The sequence below is a fragment of the Nesoenas mayeri genome, assembly GCF_963082525.1.
Source record: "Nesoenas mayeri genome assembly, chromosome: 1".
Lineage (NCBI taxonomy): Eukaryota > Metazoa > Chordata > Aves > Columbiformes > Columbidae > Nesoenas > Nesoenas mayeri.
The window spans coordinates 180,381,198-180,402,021 of NC_137541.1; the positions used below are offsets into that span (position 1 = coordinate 180,381,198).

General features: G+C 40.4%; 1 protein-coding gene across 3 annotated transcripts in view; it reads right to left on the reverse strand.

Moving 5' to 3' along the window:
- Positions 1 to 1,265: 1,265 nt before the first annotated feature.
- The window catches only part of ELF1 (E74 like ETS transcription factor 1), a 92,490-nt gene continuing 72,931 nt past the window's right edge, over positions 1,266 to 20,824 (reverse strand). For all 3 annotated transcript variants that reach the window (XM_080355896.1, XM_080355897.1, XM_080355898.1), the window contains 4 exons: positions 19,841 to 19,924; positions 16,323 to 16,515; positions 14,735 to 15,202; positions 1,266 to 2,936 (listed from right to left, as the gene is read on the reverse strand). In XM_080355896.1, coding sequence (XP_080212022.1) covers positions 2,321 to 2,936; positions 14,735 to 15,202; positions 16,323 to 16,515; positions 19,841 to 19,924 — 1,361 coding nt within the window. In that variant the 3' untranslated portion in view covers positions 1,266 to 2,320. The remainder of the gene's footprint in view (positions 2,937 to 14,734; positions 15,203 to 16,322; positions 16,516 to 19,840; positions 19,925 to 20,824) is intronic.

The window sequence follows — 20,824 nt, forward strand, 5'->3', positions numbered from 1 at the left end:
TAGTTGCATCTACGGCAAGAGGTTTTGTTGGTGAAGTTGTAACCTTAAGGTGTGAGGTTTTATTATGTGTTCAGTACACCAGCAAAACAACCTCCCCACTTCTAAAAACAGTCAAGCATGATCACATCATGTTCCCTAGTATTATGAAATACTTGCAATACAGGAAAAAGTCCTTATTTTACAGTCTGATTTTAAAACCTCTCCAGCGCTTTCACCCATCTGAAAACAGCCCTCAGGACAAGAACGCTGTCAGGGAGGCATCTACAATGCTCATCCTCATTCCCGGCAATATTGCCAGCGCTCCCTGGCTGCGGGGACTCCTGCCACATCAACCACCAGTGCTGAGCAGGCAGCAGGTGTGTGGGTTTGGGTCCGACCAGCCTTCCTGAGACACCTTGGATTTGCAGGTGGAAGCCTGACTGCATGAGAATCAGAGGAAAGAAATGTTGAATTAAACAGGATCATTTCAGCTGCAGAGGAACAGGGGACCTGTGGCAGAGACCTGCTTGTTCAATATAGTTTGTAGAGTGACTTCTGTCCAACTGGAGCAAATGATCTCTGCCACAGTTTGCTTCCACTAGTTTTTCTGCATTAATTAGAAATCGTAGAATGTCCTGAGCTGGAAGGGACCCAACAAGGATAATAGAGTCCAACTCCTGTCCCTGTATAGGACAACCCCAGAGTTCACACCATGTGTCTGAAGGCGTTGTCAAATAGTTTCTTGAATACTGCCAGGCTTGGGGCTGTGACACTTCCCTCCCAATTCAATCATAGAAAGTCATATTTTCTTTAATTTTACATTCCACTGATCTTACCAGGCATCATATTTATTTTTAATCCACTTCCTGTTGTAACATTGCGACATCAGAGGTTTTGCAGCTCTCGCAGTTTGGGCCAACCGTTGTGTTATACAAGCTACAAAGACCTTTGCGATGAATGGCACCTCAGTATTACATTGAAAGTTTGGGGTGTTTTGTCTGAACATGTTGGGAAGTGACAGAAAAGGAGTTTAAGTCCCATTCTTGGACTTATCTCAACTTTCAATTGAGCTACAAAACCCTACAGTATTGCTGTTTCAAAGGATAACCACAGCACATTGGGTGCATTTGAATCTGTTCCTAAGTGATCCATGAATTGCTCATGTCCTACCACGGACCCACAATGATGAATCACATTGTTCTGTTTCTCAGTGTATTTTGGTTATTTATGATGATCGACGAAATATTATAATAATATAAAAACGTTTCAGAGTAAATAGAGAAAAATGTTTTTCCACTTGATTTATTTTCATAATAAACCAATTAAAAATACAAAAGACAAGGACCCAAGGTTCAGAGGGCTCCATCATTTAAAAATTTGTCTTTAAATACAAATTCACTCTGTAATACGAATACATATAACTCTAAACATAATGATCTTATTTGCATCTATCAAAAATTTGTATGGAAACAAATTAGCTGAAAAAACTTCCTCATGACATTGAATGTACATTATTTACAATCAAAAAAAGAACTCTTAGCAGTATTAATCTCCAAATATCTGCATAAATTGTATATATTTCACTTCCCTCCCCCCCCTTAAAAAATAATCTGAAGTAGAAAGCAAGATTGTTAAGCTTCATAGTTGCAAAATGGCATGAAAAGTTTGCACCTGTAGTGATGCTGTTAGCTTCTATAATTAAATATATCCAATGTTTTCATATAAAATATAGCATTGTCCATTACTGGAATAAATGTTTTGTGTACTCTCAATAGGAGTGTATATTCCATTTTGCACACACAAGAGCTTGTGCTGCAAAAAATGTAAAAGGATACCTGGCTATCAAAGTCTAAAACTGGTGTAATTCACCAGTATGAAACCCATACTTGATCATAAAAATTCATACACATGGAATGAAAATGTCCCACTAAAAGTAACTGTTGCTTCAAAAGTTAATTGATACACGTACGGATTAAACAGAAAAGGTTATAATTACATTACTGCAACGTAAATTGGCAAAAGACTGAAAAGATACAGTAAGAAATAAGTTTGAAACTTTGGCCAACAACCTCAGGAGAAAGTCTTAATAGCATAAAAAGCATGTTCCTTCATGCCTGTATTTTGAAACATGAGTAACATATAATTTTATTTATATGATAACATTTAGCAATTAACAGAAAATCAAAATCCATTCTAAAGCATGAATTCTAACAATTAACTGCAAAAATTATGTAGCTTTGCAACATCTTGCTTCAGAATCAAATCATATATACAGAACTGAAAAGGTCCCATCACATTTATGAAAATAATCATCCACAGGGTCTTTTTAAAAAACTCTTTATTAATATGAATTGGGTTCCAATGGCTCATCTTCTTGCTTCACTTGCACGTTAGATGGGAAACCATTTGAACTGGACACTACCATCACAAAGGGCTGCTGCTGGAATCTCTGCTCCAGCTGCTCTGTCTCATCTAATTTGTCACTGTCGTCTTCTTTTACTGCTCCTTGCACGCCAACCTGTTTCGTCTCTGGTGCTTTAATAACTGAAGTGATCACCGTGCCCGATGGGTGAGCTACCACCTGCGAGCTGCTAGGCGAAAATGTCACCACAGGGGTGGTGGCACTGAAGGATGGAGATGAAGCCATGTTGGCTGTTCCATTGCAAACTGTCTGCACGCTGCTGGTGAGCACCTGCTGCACTTGTGCCGGGCTCAGCACAATCGAGGAAGGAGGCGAGACTGGCTTCTGAGACTGCAGCATGACGTTTTCTTTAAGAACCGTCATGGGTTGTGAAGTAGGAATGGCTTGTAAAATGAATTTTTGGGGCGTTGTTGCTGAGGCTGGGTCTGTGCTGGCTATCACTGTAGTAAGAGGCACCGTCTGGAGTGTTACAGTGTGCAGCTGCTGGTTTCCAGGAGAAACAACCACCGGAACTTGGGTTGGAGTCTGTAAAGTCCTATTGAGATTAGAAAATATTGTAAGGTCAGAACTCTTCCACGTTGAGTTTTGAAAAATAATTACAGGTTTACTATTGAAAAATCACTTGGCATCATAAACATTTCATTTACCTCATGGTTTCAAAAGAGGTAGCAGTAAACAAGAACTAAACCTGATCCTCAAAATTCAGCAACACAGTTCCCAGAGTAAAGGTCCCCCACACGAACAATACTGCCATTGCCAAACTGAACAGCCTGCCTTTGAGACATTCAGTAATTCATCAGAAAACCTGGGAGTCACATCTAAGACCTCCTTCTCAAGCATCAGCCCACATAAGAAGCATAACCCACTACATGCCTGCCATCAATTTCACAAGGTACCTTAAGTAATTCTTAAGTCACAAGCATAAATGATTTCTAAGTCAGGCCTCAATTCTCCTGACATCTATATATATGTTTAACTATATGCAAAAGTATCTGCACTGTACAGTGAGTCTGGTCAGGACCTTTTCAGACTCCCAGAACACAGCTCTCTGTCTGCCAGGCTTGTACGCTCCTTCTGGTAAAGCAACGGGACAGAATTTGCTCCCAAAACATCAGTTTAAATCAGATGGAAAGCCACGTTCTGGCTATCAACAGTTACAGCAAAAAGCTCACCAAAGGCAGGACTGATGTGATGCTGAAGCTACAGGGCAATGTGTGTGCAGATGCTGCTGCTGGCAGTATTCCAACTGTACAGGGAACTGCATCCCCCCTTCCCCAGTGCCGCAGCAGAGACAAGGGAACGAACACTTGTAGAGGATTTCCCAGGTCCCTCTCAGCTCAGTCCTCTGGGAAAGGCCTCCAGCAGAGCTCCACAGATTGTTCCAGCAAGAGCAGCTCTGGTAACCCAGCTGGTATCAGGTTCAGAGTGTGTCCCTGAGCATCTTCCAGCTGCCAGTCCCTGCTGCAGGCAATTTTGTTCCCACCTCCAGCGTGGCTTGGCAATACAAGGAACAAAATTTGCATCTGTAGCTTTCTCTTCTTCACAAGAAAGGAGAGGAAGGTTGCACCCAGGAATGCTGCTGTAGCAAAACAAATCCAAATCTTTGCCCATGAGGAACCCATACAGTTCTCATAATAAAATAATCATCATAACCAGGACACAAAATTTGATGCGACTGATACCAGAATTAATCTGGAGACCACCCAAGGAATAAGAAGCTCATGGAAATGGTGACTGGCTGGAGGTGAAGCACCAGCGAGAGCGATTGCTTCTTTCTTTTCAACTTGGTGCTGCACAGCAAATAACAGCAACTGAAGTGCAAGGCTCAGAATGTAGCACCAAGACTCACACCAAGTGTGCTAAGGGTTATCACTGCTAAGTATTTTTCTTACCCAAGGACCTTGATAGAAAAAAAAATACAACACAAATGTCTGCGTCAAAAGTAAGAGTATGAGGACACCCATAGCGCCTTTTTTTTTTAAAAAATATATATATTGAATATATATATATATATATATATGTGAAACTACCTACAGTTAAACTTGCAGTAAAATCAAAATGTCACACAGATACACCCCAACCCAGGAAAGTCTATGGAGACCAACAATGCAAGCACAACAGCTAAGAAAGAAAGACAACTGACACCTGCCTTCAGAAAAAGCATTAAAAGTATCCCAGTAGAAACCAAGCCAGCTCTGTAATCCACAGAGAAACTTACTTGAGCCCCAAGGATTAAGATCAACTCAATATTTGCAGTTTTGAAAGCAGCAGCTGAAGCTGCTAGCCTGTGCTGGTATGCCGTCCAAGTATTACTCTGAAGCTACTTTCATGTTCCTTAGTTGTTTTGTTTTAAAACAAAACAGTAAAAATAAAAGCTTCTAGCTGTTACATGGCTCTAAAGGACAAACTCACAAAGTGCGAACGGGGTGTTATCAGTGCAGGGGGTATTCTGCAAAGCACTAGGAGCAGCAGCTCTGAGACAACTGAACCAGAGCGTTGTGTTTCAACACACTACCATTATTACCTGCATATTGATATTAAGCCATTTTATTTCTCCTGAAAGCAATTCCTATATCTGTACGTTATACTGTTACTAACAGTTTACTCCAGATGCTCTATCTTCTCCAGCAGTAAAAACACCCATCATATATGATACAAATATATGTAAATGCATATATAATATGTACACACGCACACACAGTGTAAACTTGCTAGAAGGAAAGCAAGCAGCAGATGTCTGTACAAGCACAGGATTAAGTAGTGCTCAGCACCATAAATACATGTAGCTAGTTGTCCTACTGGTGGCCTTAATTGGTAATGCTACAAAAAACTGCATCTGTTTACAAACTAAAAATCTATCTGCTCAAACTATTTGCCTTGAATATCATTGAAAAAAATACAGCTTTAATAATTTCGTCTGGTTTACAGAAAAAAAAATACACACTAGATGATCTCTAAACACTGGGTTACATTATTTTAGGTGCTTTGAACTGTGTCTTTTGCTATGCTTCTGAATTTCACTATCAATTTGCTAATACCCTTCCTACTCTAAAGTACAAACTTAGTTTACTTAGTTAAAAAGTTGCTGCTGAGGTTACAAAAGAATAAGGACATTGAGCAACACTGATGAAAAGGAAATGCTGCCATAAAAGAGTCTGGTTACAACTGAGGAAAAAAATGACAAAAATTCTGAAGTCATTTTAGCTTGTCAGAAAATGATCATCTAGTCCTTGTGCCATTGGTACTGTTAACAGTCTAGAATTGTGCAATATCATATTAACTCATCGAGAGGTAACTAGTGATAAAGTAAACACTACGTGACAGGCAGGAAAATCAAGTGTATTCATGGCAATTTATGGGAAATTTATGAACTGGAGAAAGGGAGAAGATACCAAAAAATACAGAAGCTACAAGCCAAGGTAAACAAAATATTTCACAGCAAAGTAAGAAAATGAAACAGGATGATATTACGAAATACATAGAAATAGGTAACAGAGGAGAATTCCTACTCCAACATACACATTGTTCAAACTACAGCTACAGGGGAAATGATGGCCTTGAGATAAACGGGCAAACTTCCAGGGACTTTTCCCATTTGTTCAACTAAGTGGTTGCAAAAAACTCACTGAGTCACGCAAGGCAGGAGGAAGGAGGCAGAGGGGTGCGGTGTGTTTGTCAGAACCACTTCAGATGCCGAGTCTAGAGGCAATCTCCCAAGTGACTGTAGGAAGCATCAGCCAAACGCGACTCAGGAGCTCTGCTGTCTCTGCAAACTGTTGCACAGCTCTGCTCGTCTACATGGTCTGCAGAACCCTCAACAACCTGGTCAGTGTTGCACCCCAGCATTATCTCCGTCATCACCACTGCTGCTTCTGCAGCACAAGCCATGCAGACAGGCGGTGATAAGCAGGGATACCCGTGGGACTTCGAATGGCACTTGATGGCTTCGTGCCCAGTCTGAACACAGCCTCCTCCTCCAAAGGGGAGGCAGAATTTGCCTGTTCTTGTCTAACTCTTTGCCTGGACAAGAGAACCTCTTATACGGTGAGGATACAAAGGACTCAACTCTCAAGTCTGCTGTCCTTCTTGCTAACTCACGCGATCTTGCAGTCTCCCTTCCAGAATTTTTCAAAACTGCACACTCACACAAATTAAATCTCAGAAACTTTGCTACTAACAGAGACGTGCAGAAACCCCACCTCTTTTGACAGTGCCAAAGACAGGTAGAGAGAACTCCTGTGGACAAGCTTCTCATTGTGCAGAGACAAAATAAATCTGTCTAGATGACTCTGAAGTCTCTTTTGCTGTAAGCAGCATTCTTCCTACCTACCACAGAAATTAAATCAGAAATGGGCTTAAGAAAAGGTCTTCTCAGCTACAAGAAAATAAAAGCAAAATGTCTGGTTATAACCAAAGTCTTTGCTGTGACAGAAGTTGTTGCTATTCTACATGTGTTCTGAGAAACACACCCTGTTGCAAGCTAAATTACAGTTTCTTGTAGAAGCCCCCTGAGATCACATCAGCCTATTTCTGATGAACACCTCCCTCAGGAAGGGCATTTTCCTCACCGTACTCAAACCTGAGATACAGTCAAGCCTTCACTTAAGAGATCATAGAATTGTTTTGGTTGGAAAAGACCTTTAAGAACACCGAGTCCAACCGTTAACCTGGCACTGCCAAATCCACCACTAAACCATATCCATAAGAACCTCATCTATACATCTTTTAAACCTCTCCAGGGATGGTGAGTTAACCACTTTCCCGGGCAGCCTGTTCCAATACCTGACAACCCTTTCTGTGAATAATTTTTTCCTAATATCCAACTCAAACCTCCCTGGCACAACTTGAGGCCATTTCCTCTTGCCCTGTCACTTGTTACTTGGGTAAAGAGATCAACACCCTTCATGCTACAACCTCCTTTCAGGTAGTTTTAGAGAGATGACAGAGATCAACTCTTCACCATAATCACCTGCTTCCCTTGTTTTGGGGAAGGCTATAGCAAGGCTGAGCCAGATCCACCAGTACCTGCTAGTTGCTGTGTTGGAAAATTTCTAGTGTAGGCATGAAGACCCAACTTGTTGCACTGATGGAAGACCATTGTTTAACTGCAAACAGAGGTAAAGCATGTGCACTGATGCTGGCTGATCAAAGTAAGGCCTTCCAAATATTATCCAGGAGCTGTTTCCCATTATCTAGAAGTCCTCAGCTGGCATCGTATTCCTTCTCTCACGTTCCCCGTCAAATCCCAGGGAGCCCTAGTGAGCTCTTTACTGAGACTGACACCTGTGACGGTTTTTATGCATCACACTCATAGGAACAGCAGAGGAGTGATGGGCTACAGCATTAGCTGACATCGTGCACATTTGACTCTTGTTCTCATTCAGGGAAAAGGGACTGAAAGCAGACGGTCAATGCCAAATCTCAGTAGGACAGTGCCAGACTGCCTCCCTGCATCTGTGTGCAAGCTCAAGCAAAATCAATAGAGGTAGGTGTTCTATGGTTATAGAACATAACAGCGACATTACCACACAATTTACACAAGCTAATGTCTGTACACGGCATAAGATGAAGACACTTCATTTGAAACAGCAGCTGTAATCATGTTTTCAGAGTTGATAAACTCATGCTAGACAAATCTGTCCATTTTTCAGCTTCAACATAGCTGCAGTTAGACCACCAATACATCACAGCCTGGACACTGAAACAGGTTATGGAACAATAGCAGAAAGCATATGTGTTTGCCTCGGTAGATATGACTTCCAAAGGTAATTCCCTCTGCTTATCAGGACAATCCACTGTGTTGGCATATTGTTGGCTTCATCACTGTTCTTACTCAGAATGCTCATACCAGAAAAAATACAATTCACCTTCAGCTATTTCCTTCTCCTCTTGAATGAGGTTCTTGCCACTGTGGTCCATACCTGTGTCACCTTCAGGATGAATGACAGCAACATTTTCTACACAAAGATTGCTCAAAGGTCAAGAGGAAACCTGTGGCTGATTGATCATGTAGCAGTTCTCCAGAATCACAGAGTGGTTGCTGTTGGAAGGCACCTCTGGAGATCATCCAGTCCAACACAGAACATATTCCACTGGTCCTCTGTGGTCTGTATTAGCTTTTCCCTCAGCTACAGAACAGAGTCAGGATACTGGTCTTCTAACATGCTCTGTCCAAGCTATCACAATGACGACTCAAAAATACAGAAAAGAAATAATAATCTGAATTTTGACAAAAACGTTGTGTTTAAAACCTGAAGTCTGCTAAAGCATTGCACAGGATCTGTCAGCAGGCAGCCAGTTGTAGTCTTCCTGGTATATAGAGCTGCCAGCTAGAACATGTCCCACATACAGTCATAAAGAAACAGACACGTATAATTTTAAATTACTCACAATATTATCTTCTTGCAACTGTTCATAACATGAGAACCTCTTAGTTGCCCAAACGCAGGCATCTTAGAGGCCTGTACGATGTCCTAGACTACCCATGACGAGGTAAGTTCCTGGCATTACAGGAGAGGTTATGCTTTCTGGAGCAATAAAAAGGATGCCCTTTATACTCAGAACAACCCAATGAACATGGAGCTGAATCCCAGCTGAATCCCTACTTCGGTGCCTCCAAATTCCAAGCTAAAACACAATTACTCCAATATGGCAGATATTCTGGTTAACCTATATCTGTTATTCTTGTTAAAACAGAACAATTTAACAAGCATTAAATTCAAAGAAACTTTTTTTCTTCCTTAAAAAAGCTGACTAATTGGAAAAAAATGAGCAATAAAATGCTCATCCAGAGAGGCATTTCTGTCTTATCACTGGAAACATGTGGTGCCAAATTCAGCTTCCAGTTACACAACTGGAGACTGCAGTAACTGTGCTTGAGTGCACAGAGCCAGGGCGGTTAGTCCTACAGAACAGCAGTGAGTTTGCAATTCTGAATATTCCCACTGGCGATGCCAGATCATCTCTGGTCAGCAAAACTCGGTTTGCACGACCTGACCCTGCTCCTGTCCCGCTTCCCAAGCTGGGGTTAGCACCACATCACAGCCTTTCTGTGTCAGCGCTGGGGCTGAAGAAGAGGCCCTGAAGAAGAGGCTCTACCCCTGGCAAGTAACACTTCTCCTTGTCTCCCCTGCATACAGCAACACCAAAATTTGTATTAAAAGCCCACAGAAAGCTATCCAAAAGCCAAGATCTTTCCACTTCAGAGCAAGACACAACCCTTCCCTGAAGGTACACAGAACTCTACATGAGCTTTGCACAGCTATAAATGAAGCCACTGCCTGTCTCCCCTGCAGAACCAACTCCTGATTTTCACTGGCATTCCTGTTTCTTCGAGAGACGCAGAGGCCCTGGAGAAGCGCTGCCACACTCTGCAGCGATGCTCTGAGAGTGAACTTCACCAGGCGATGCTGCCCAGGGGAGGGACAGTGACACGAGCCCTTCACAACATTCTTCAAATATGATTCTTTTACCAAGTCCCTCAGCAGAGAAGATGCACGTTCAGACTTCTTCTCTGAAGGACATGGTTAAGTGTTAAGAAGCCAATTGTGTTGGCCTCAGAATTCCTTAATATTTTCTCTATAGTATGTAGTTAATAATTTTTTTTTCCCTGCTCACAACACAACAGAAGCAAACTGCTGCAAAGGGAAGACCATTTATTTCCATGAAGAAAAGGGAATAACATATTTATGCATAAAACTTGTCTTAAGCAATGTAGTTTCTAAAATTATATGGGTCCAAGACATTCATGCTTCAAGGAAGAGCCCAACCACTAACGAGTACACATCAGAAAAACTGCCGAGGATCATTCCCAAACCCTGGCTGCCCTTTCTCACTAATGCTCTTGACTACCTACATGCTCCAACCTCAGAACACCAACTGGCAACCAATGTTTCTATTAGGTTGGTGCAAAAGTAATTGTGGTTTTGGACCATGAATTTTAAAACCTTATAACTAGGCTCAAACACATCTTTATTAATCAAAATAGGAACTGTTACAGTCAACACACTTTTGCCAACGAGAAATAAGTTTGTTTATTCCTGTAGTGTAAAAATCTGTGCTTCAGGATTCGACAAACTCTTGAAAAGCATCTTCTGCATCCTGCTGGTTGTGGAAGTGTTTTCCCTGCAAAAAGTTGTTGAGATGCTTGAAGAAGTGGTAGTTGTTTGGTGAGAATGTGAATACGGCAAATGAGGCAAAACTTCATAGCCCAATTTGTTCAACTTTGGAAGCATTAGTTGTGCGATGTGCAGTTCAGCGTTGTTGTGGAGAAGAATTGGGCTCTTTCTGTTGACCAATGCCGGCTGCAGGTGTTGCAGTTCTTGGTGCATCTCATCGATTTGCTGAGCAGATTTCTCAGATGTAATGGTTTTGCTGGGATTCAGAAAGCTGTAGAGGATCAGACTGGCAGCAGACCACCAAACAGTGACCGTGACCTTTTTTTTGGTGCAAGTTTGGCTTTGGGAAGTGCTTTGGAGGTTCTTCTTGGTCCAACCACTGAGCTCGCCATTGACGGTTGCCGTATAAAATCCACTTTGTGTTGCATGTCACAATCCAACCGAGAAATGGTTCATTGTTGTTGCGTAGAATAAGATGACACTTCAAAAAGATGATTTTTTAAAATTTTCTGTCAGCTTATCAATTTTTTTTCACCTTTCCAATTGGCTTCAAGTGCTGAACGATTGTATAACAGTCAAGGCTGAGTTCTTCAGCAGCTTCTGTGTAGTTGTAAGAGGATCAGCTTCGATCATTGCTCTCAATTGGTTGTTGTCAACTTCCGACGTCTGGCTACTACGCTTCTCTTCTTCAAGGCTCTCGTCTCCTTTGCGGAACTTCTCGAACCTCCAGCGCACTGCACGTTTGTTAGCAGCTCCTGGGCCAAATGCGTTGTTGTTGTGAGTTGTCTCTGCTGCTTTACGGCCCATTTTGAACCCAAATAAGAAAATTGCTTTAATTTGCTTTTTCTCTAACACAATTTCCATAGTCTAAAATAAATATAAAATAAACAGCAAGTAATAAGTCAGTAGCAAAAAAAAGAGGCAAGAAAAGCACATTAAAATGATACACAACATAACCACATCTATTTAAGAATGTATTCCAATATCAAATGGCAAATTTTGACAATGCAAAAACTGCAGTTACTTTTGCACCAACCTAATATTTGTTCTTATGCTGTCTTATAAAACTACGATAAAGTGACTCCAACCACAACCCTACAGAGATTGTGCATAGGTTTGTCAGCTCCTATTCTATAATGGCAACTGTACGTGCTGTACATTTTCAAATCATGTAGACCATTAACTTCAACCTTAATGGAAGCTTCACTGCAGCAATTCAGAACGTGTGCATAAACACATTCAACTCCCAGAGATTTATAGCTGTTTGAATAAACCAAGCCAAAATTCAGTTCCTTTGTTTTAGCCTTATTATAAAACAAGATCTAAACCATATGCTTCAAAAAACGTTCACTGTCTCCCTTTACCTCACCAAAGTATTTGAAGTTTGCATTTTGAAACTAGGCAGAAATCTATCTGTCATAAATTGTACTTTTAGAGCCTAGAATGGACAGCGACTACTGCGCAGGGCTCATCAGCACCTTGGTTTGCAACTTAGCCCGTTCTGGTTAAATGCACATGAAAAAAATCTGAGTTGTGCTTTTTATTTTCACTCTAACTGCTGCAACACCTTAGTACATTCTTCCTTAATTAGCAGTACCTCTATAGCAGTCAGTAATTACATACTGTGCTGAAAAGATACGATGGGTCTTTTTTTTTCCCCCTTCATCTGAAACACTGTCGTCTTGCCCAAGAAAGGTGCAACCAAAGACCTTGTGGAAAAATGTTTTAAATTACAAATAGGATTAGAAATGATGCAACATAGAACTAAGGCTTTAAGGCTTTTAACTTCGTTTTAACTTCACATGTGTATCTTCTCTACTACTTTTTTTCCCCGTAGCTTATTGCCCAAGGTCTTATTGTGAAACACCGTAACGCAATAATTGGATGTCATCATGTCACTGAGCAGCTTTCCAAATGTTAGGCTGGACTTCTTGCCCACCTGCCTTATTAGGCCTTACATATGCTTCTGTTTGTTGTTACCATTTTTTATACCACCTATACTACTGTCATACTTTTTGATATACAAACTAATGTAGGTCTAGCTTAGAGCTATTTCACTCTGTAAATTGCTGAACTCTCCCCCTATTAATGTTTAATACCATTATCCTACTGACTTAAATGGTGATTGTATAGCTTGAATTATGTCTGTACTTGTTTCCTGTTGCTATTACTACCCCTCACTTTTTGCAACTCACAAGTAATTAACTCTGAAATCGTAAGATTGCACTGAACAGAGCAGCTTCATCCCTAATCTTTAAAATCTTATCAGACATCACTTAGTGCAGATTTTTATTAATTTTCTAAATCAAAACTGTTCTGTTGGTGGTTTTGGTTTTTTGTTTGTTGGACTTTTTTGTCAAATCCTTCATAATTATCGTTCACATAAATTTCTGATCAATATAACCCTTCCCTCCTCCCTTTGCATCTTGTTAGAACAATAGGTAAAACTCAATTTGATTTCAAATCATGCACATCAGAATTAAAAGACAAAAGAAAGCAGATATTGTCTACCTAAAACTGGTAATTCTTTCCAGTTTGTGTTACAGTACCTACCAGTAACTATGAAAACTAGTTTTGCTTTTGTGGCTGAATGTATTTATTCCCTTGCAGCAGTGAATTTCTCTTTTCAGTGTGAATTTTTCATATTGCAGCACGAAAGAAAATATTTCATATTTTTTAAGGAATATCTTTTCAAAAAAGGATTCAAACTAGGAAGTCCACGGATAATTTTAAAGTTTGAAGGTTTTTTACCCCAAGGAAAAAAGAGATAATGTAACTTTTTTTCTGATCAAAGCTGCACTCTTGGTTTGTAATTTCCTATACATAAATCTTAAGCTTCCTCAACTACTTGGTTATCTCCTGAAGTGGTTCTTATTGATTCTATTGTATCGGTCACTGGAGGCTGATCTGAAGTTGCAGTCCTTTCCATTCCTCTAAAAAGCTGGCTGTTATTGCTATCCTGGATTTTCCTTTTATGTAAGTGGAGTTTTAATAACCAACCAGCTCTTACAAAATCCCCCTAGTAGAAGAGAGGAGAGAGCAAAACTTATTCTTTGGAAACAAATAAATAATTTAGTCTTATTAGTGTCATTACTTAGTACTCTTTGACAAAATTCCATAGTTAACCTCAGCCAGTCAGTACCACTTGAAATCTATTGGTGGCTCTGGATGTAACTTTCAAAGGAAAGAATAAAGGAAGGGGGAAGGAAATAGCATAATTGTCATTTTGCAGCACCAAACGCTGACCATTGTAACAGTGATGTTAACACATTAAAGCTCAAAAAACAAAGTGGTGTTCATAATTCACTATGAATGTGCAGCTCCCGATTTACATCCTGAAGCTTTCCTGAAACAGCTTTAAGGTGCAGAATTAGTACCTTGACATTTCTGTGAAGGGTCTAGATTTCACCAGCATTTATTTGTTTTAGGTCTTTTGCAGTCAGTGAAGACAAACGAGCTCCATCAGGGGATGCCGCAGGCTAGGGTAAAACCAGGCTTAAGTGATTGCTTTTAAAACTTCCCTCAATTAGGATGCTGCTACTAAGGGGTACATAGGTGCAAAGGATGATGATGCTTAAATGCTGCGTAGTGTCAGTCAGTTCATTTACAAATTAAGCATGGAAGACTGTCTCCCAAAATAGTCTGCAAATACAGAATTCCCATGAGATTATCCTGTTAATTGCTTTCTAAAAATCAAAAGAACACGCTCTTATAACAGCAGCAAAATGCTAGAGCTGGAGCTTTCCCCTGTTGTAACTGAAGACAATGCAAAAGATGAAAGAGATGACAAAAAGAGGAAAATCTATTTGAAGGGACCATGCAGACACACCACGTGTAATTCAAAAGCGAAGACATTAAACAGTCAGTGAAAAAGAGAGTAATGAAAATACTGTCTCTGCTACAGGATAGAACCAATGATACCAGTTTTAAAGAGAAGTTGTGTGTTTTTCCTCTCTAAAGGATTTGCACCAGGCTTAATACTGCATGAAAGATGTGCTTCCCTCCACCAAAGGCACAGCATTTTATGAGTGTACACATTGCAGTACGCTGCACTAATCCCCAGCTCCTAGGATCAGCCAACAAAGACACCGTTTCACTTGAACCGAACTGGGAGACAAGCAATTCTTTTGACGCACAACAAAGAATCTAGTCTATCTAGCCATCATCCAGGGAATTTATTATTATTCATACACTTATTTCCTGTACGTTTTCTTACCTTATATTCTGAACCGAGGGATTTAATGTTTCATCTGGAACATTACTGGTTACAGCCGCGTGTCCTTCCGTGAGGGACTGCAATGGCTGCATTACGTGAACTGTCCGAAAAAGCTGCGTGGGATGTACTGGCTGCGGAGATTGCATTGTCCTCAAAACTTCTGAAGTCAAGCCAGGTGTCTGCTGCTGCACAACTTCTACGTGCTCCTTCAGCTTAGCTGGCTTCAAGTTTCCTGTTTTTAGCATTGTGGTTGATCCTCCCTTTGTTCCCGCGTTTGCAGATGCTCGAGATCTGCTCGACTGGTTTCTATTGGCCACAGGAGTTGAGAGCAGAGTTGAATCTGATGATTCGGTGCTAGGGCTCGCATCTTCATCATCGATATAGACGAGATCTTTTGGCATTTCTTTAAATTGATATACTAGGCGCTGACCTTCTACTTTAGCCAGTATTCCTCTTTGGTAATAGTATCTGTTTAATGCATACGCACATCAAGTTACACAGTATTTTTGCCAAGAACCGAACTAAAGCAAAATTTAAAGAAAAATTTAAAAGGGGCAACAAAACCCCCAGAAAATAATACCCGCACTAACAAGAAGCTTAAAGTTCAATATTTTAAGTGCCTATTTGCTTCATTATAAAGGAGTCGCCAATTTAATAGCGCATTTTTTTCCTCAAACAACTTTCTTTCACTGGTATTTCTTGTCACCTTTTAATTTTAACCTCGGATAACTCTGAGGAGAAAGAACTCTGTGACTTGGCAGCTCTCCTATCAGCTCATAACCTTTAAAAGTTGCATGAAACTTGTAATTCTCCTCTTGACTCATACAGTTCTTTCAGTTACCTGAATTTGTGCTTATGCAGCAGTGAGCATAGGCAGACATTTTAGCTACAAGAAAGCAAAGGGAACAGGACAGGAGAGCACTACTGTTATATTTACAAATTAATATGACAATTTGAAATTACACACACCGAAGTGAGGGGCGAAGGGAAATGAAAAGAAATGCACAGCTGCTCAGTTGGACAATTATTAACCAGCAGGTAAGACTGAAGCTGCCATCATCCACACTCGTATTTTGCACAGTCTTTTCTGTATAAGAAAAATGCCAGTCTGACAGGCAGAGGCACAAGAGAAAATGTTTTAACACTGTCTGTATACATAAGTGCACCCAGACCTGAATTCTGAAACTGTATCTTCTGCTGGAAATGAGCTAATTTGCAGTAAGTAGAAATAATTTCATTAACACACCTGAATTTAGGATTATTTTTGAGAAAAGAGATTCCCATTTTATGTAAAAGGCTTGCCCCACTTGGAATCTTCAGCCTCGTACTTTAGCTATGGCTGACTGTGAAAAACGCAGTTTCTGCAGCAGCACTGAATGTCTGAGCTGAGGCTGAAGTCAAATGATTTGGGGTTGAGGTTATTAAGTGTTACTTTTAGTTAGCTTATTTATTTTGCTGAAATAACTTCCTAATTTCCCAAATTGACAGAATATTAACTCTTTACTGTTGTTACACAAATCAGACAAGGCACTTAATGCATGCAAACACTAAGGCAACAAAACCAGTGTATTATTAAAAAGGCACATACCTGAGAGCTCTACCCATTGTTTCATAATTCATGTCAGGTTTGTTTTTGTGTTTTCCCCACAACTTGGACACAGCCTTGGAATCCACCAGTTTGAAAATGCCCTTCTCTCTCTGAGTCCATTTGATATATTTAGGACACGTAGCTTTGTCCTGGAGCAGTGCTAGTAAGAACTCCCAGAGATAAATGGTATTTCCTAAAGTAAAAGTATTTCAGGACAGAGGAAAAAAAAATATATATATATATTAGTTGACCATATTCTATTAATGATACCAATAAAAGTTAAGAAGCTGATATCTTTATGAATACGTTGTAATATGTCCCCAAGACTAGGAAATAGCGGTGGAAGGGTATGGGAAGGGATTCTTGTTAGTTATTAGAATCTGGGTGCCCAGCCACCCCTGGCCAGTGTCTGTAACCTACAGAGTCACATACCAGTCAACCTACAGTCACCCTGTTCCAACCACCAATGTTAGACAACATCAGTCAGCTACGTGTCAGCTTCCCTCCTGCCTAACCCAGGCACAGAAGCAGCTACTATTGCTTTACCTCAAACAGGAACTTGTTCAGGTCCACTCTCTGAAAATGCTGGAAATTAAGCCCTTACTTAAATACTTTGCTGAATTCAGGTGAGTGTTATAATCCTTTAAAAGGCTAAACAAAATCCTTACTTTTAACAATTAGACTTATATGGAACAATCACTGGCATATGCTGAGTCAGGCAAATCTTCAGGAATAAAGTTCGGAAAAAGGTGGTTTTTTAATTAATTCAGTGAGTGCTTGCACTTGCTGGTAGACAACACTCAAATTTCATTTTATAAGCAAGCGGGTACAAACACACATACATGGAAATCCATCACATCTGTTCAGTGTTTACCATACATAAAGAAACAGCATTAAAATCACAGATCATGATTATTTTAAATATTACAAAATTTTCATATTCTTCTTTTTTTTCTGAAAACACATTTAAGGAGTCCAAATTCATAACTAATGAGACCCCTTCTCCTACTTTTTTTAAGGGTTTTGGTGTCTGATGTTTTGGACACACGGAGGTGCACGTAAGCTTCTTAGTGATCACAGAATCACAGAATCACAGAATCGACTGGGTTGGAAAAGACCTCAGAGATCATCGAGTCCAACCCTTGGTCCAACTCTAGTCTGTTTACTAGATCATGGCACTAAGTGCCATGTCCAACCTCACTTTAAAAACCTCCAGGGACGGCGAGTCCACCACCTCCCTGGGCAGCCGTTCCAATGCCTGACCACTCTCTCTGTAAAGAATTTCTTCCTAATATCCAGTCTAAATTTCCCCTGGCAGAGTTTAAGCCCATGCCCCCTTGTCCTATTGCTGACTGATATGCTGTTACGTCTGAGAACGGAAGAAAAAACTCCTTGTGTGAAAGTATCACCTCCCACTAGTAGCAATGCAAAAACACAGCAAGGGCAGCGTGTGCACATTTCTTAAGTTTCACAGAAAATGATGCCCAGTGCATGAGGTGACAGGATCTCTTTTGTTTGCTTCAGTTTAACCCGGCAGGTTTTTTCAACTTTAAGAACCGCCGGTCTGAACTTTTTTTAACAGGAGAAAGTTTCTTACAAATTAAATCTATATTCTGAAAATATTCAGCAAAGTCATCAGCATTGGCAGTACCAAAAGTTAACAGCTCCTTCAGCAGGTGGAAACTTGAAAAGTGACCACTCCTAGGGAAAAAAACCTGCCTTTGCAACAAACCTCTCCCAGCTTACACAAAACCTTGAGCCTGTTTGCCTTTGGATACCCTGAAGGCAAAGGTTAAGACTGCTTAAGAAAGACACAAAATCAGACAGGAGGGAGAGCATTCCCAGCCACTTACCATCTAATCCAGGGTGCTTTTGTTGTAGTCTAGACTAAAAATGCTCAGCAGCATCAAGGCAGCCTAAAAATGTGTCACTGCTTAGCCACAGAAATTCACTGTGAAGAGGGCTGTCTGCCAAAACAGCGTCTGCTTTACTCACTGGCAGAATTTTTAACCTCCTCTCAGTCACAGAAGGAGAAGAAATATGTAGAAAACTCAGTTTTCTCCACGCATCACTCAGCTAACTATATGGATAGACTGGCATTTTAGCATACATGTTCTCCTCAGGGGAACACTGTGGATACTGCGAGTCAGGCAACTCTCATGATTTTCTAGCTGCTTCCCTGCCACAGCTGGTTATATTAACATCCCTTGTACTTCAACTCTATGTTCCTCAAAATGCTAAACAAATGCTTTTGTGGTAGCTTTTCTCCTAACAGGCAGTGGTTTCAGACAACACGCTCCTTTTAAATTCCTTCTGTATTAGCAGTTTTGTAACAATGGACAAATGTGAAATATGGTGTATCTTTGCTATCATCAACAGAAACATTAGACTCTTAATTTTGTGGCTGTCTGCTTTAGTATTTTGATTATTTCATTTGAGTACTACCTGTAGGTTCCTGATACTTTTCCTTCATTTTTTTTACATAAAAATCAGGTTTTAATTAAAAAAAAAGCCACAAGAACACATACTCAAAATTGCTGGCATTAACCTGTTAAATATTTATTGCTTGCAAACAGGTCTTCATTTCCTGTTATTGCAGAAAATCCCTCTTCAAAAGAAAACAAAACCACCCATACTCATTCTTTTGATATCAAGAAAGTCTGACATTCTCATGCCAACACCTTCCAGGTTTGGCTGGGCTTCTCTCCTGGTAAGCGCTGCCCGCACGCAAGCACCCCGGTCCCTTGGCGTGTGTCAGGGCATTTGTGGTGGCCACGGGGAGGTTAATTTCCAGCTCCCACGGAGCTCAGCAGAACTCAGTGGGGTCCAGGAGGTGCACAAGCTGCCACTCCAACGCCAACCCCAGGCTCAAGTGCAGGACTCAGAAGCAAAGCAACGGAGCTGCTGACAAAACTGACAGGCACTACTGAACAGTGCAGTCTGGAGGACATGATTTGTCACATCAGTTACTTGGTGCTCATTCTCCTTATTCCTTTAAATACAGGAGGAATGAAAGAAGGATCAAAATCCCAAGTTTTCTGCCCATGTCTTGAAGCTGCGTTACAACTTTCCTCAAAATTCAGGGCTTGGTACTTCCTGCTGCCAACTGGGAGCCTTGGTGAGCTCCTCATGCAGAATTAGACACACAAAGAGGCAAAATGTTTTCAAAGATCATCTGTCTAAATAACCACAGCCCAAGAGACCCTAACACAATGGAAAGCGCTCCCCAAGACTTCACTGAGAACACAGCAGCCTCTGCAGGAGCTTGAAGAATTTCCAAGAACCCTCGCTATTAAAGTGACAAATGTTACTCTCCCTAGGAACTGGGTATTTTACCAAGAAATCTCACGCACTAATTTTTTACTTGCCTTGAGATATTAACTGCCCCCTGAGCATAAGATCTGCTTTTATATCACAAGAAAAAGGTGAACATTTTCTTTTTGCATCACAAATGTTTTCTTTTTACAGGTCACTCAGAAACGATGTTTTTTAAATTCAGTGACAACTCTTTGACTTACCCTTTCCATCTTTGTTTTTCTTTTTCACAGATATGTTTGGAGTTGTAGTAGGGGACTCAGAGCGAGATGGTTTCGGCTTCTTCCCTGAAATAAACCACCAGTAAGTCAAGCTGCAGCATAAAAAAAAAGGAAATTAAAGAGAATGAGGACCTAAAAAGGGAAGAGATTTGTTTCCCCAATTCAGAGAGGATTCAATTTCTAGTAAGTTATGGGCTCAATTCAATTCTGAACTTTTTAAATTTCTACAGCAGGGTTGGAACCTCCACATTCTTAGCATACTTCTAGTAAAGATTATGCTCATTTTTCCAAAGTTCTGGTACCTTGGAAATTTCTGTGGCTTTTTAGGTACTCTTTAAGAGCACTTAAAACAGAAGAGATGAGAAGAATAAGCTATTAACTGTGGGCAAAAGTTTAAATAGGAAAAGCTAGATAATACACAGAGCACTATCTTGTACACTCATCACCAAAATGGAATGTAGGGATAAAACAAGATTGTCTGCTTGTTTCACAGAGTTGAAGTCTCCCCTGACAGCAGCAAATGATACTGTCACGTGAAGGAAACATTTTTCACTCCTCTTGTCTTTTACCCCTTTCACAACAGTGGCTACAACTAAAGGAAAGTCACTTGTTTGTTTAAGACCAACAGAACCAGTAACGGACTCTGAAAAAAACCCCCAGTTTTTAAAATCATAAACATAGTGGGTCTACCTGGTGAGAAACACTGACAGGAAAAAATTAGTTACAACGGACGGCAAGAATGAAGAGCATTCATTTGAAAATGTTGAGAAATCAACTACGTAAACATAGTGGAGTAAAATAAATTAAGTCATGCTGAAGTATTTTTCAGTATAAAACTTTGAACCTATTCCTTTATTAGTTCCCATTCCCTGCAATGGCAGCATTTATGGGTAATGTAATTAATCAGAAACCTTCAGAACTTTCTTATGAAATAAATACCTCTCTTATGAGGCTTTGCAGTGATGC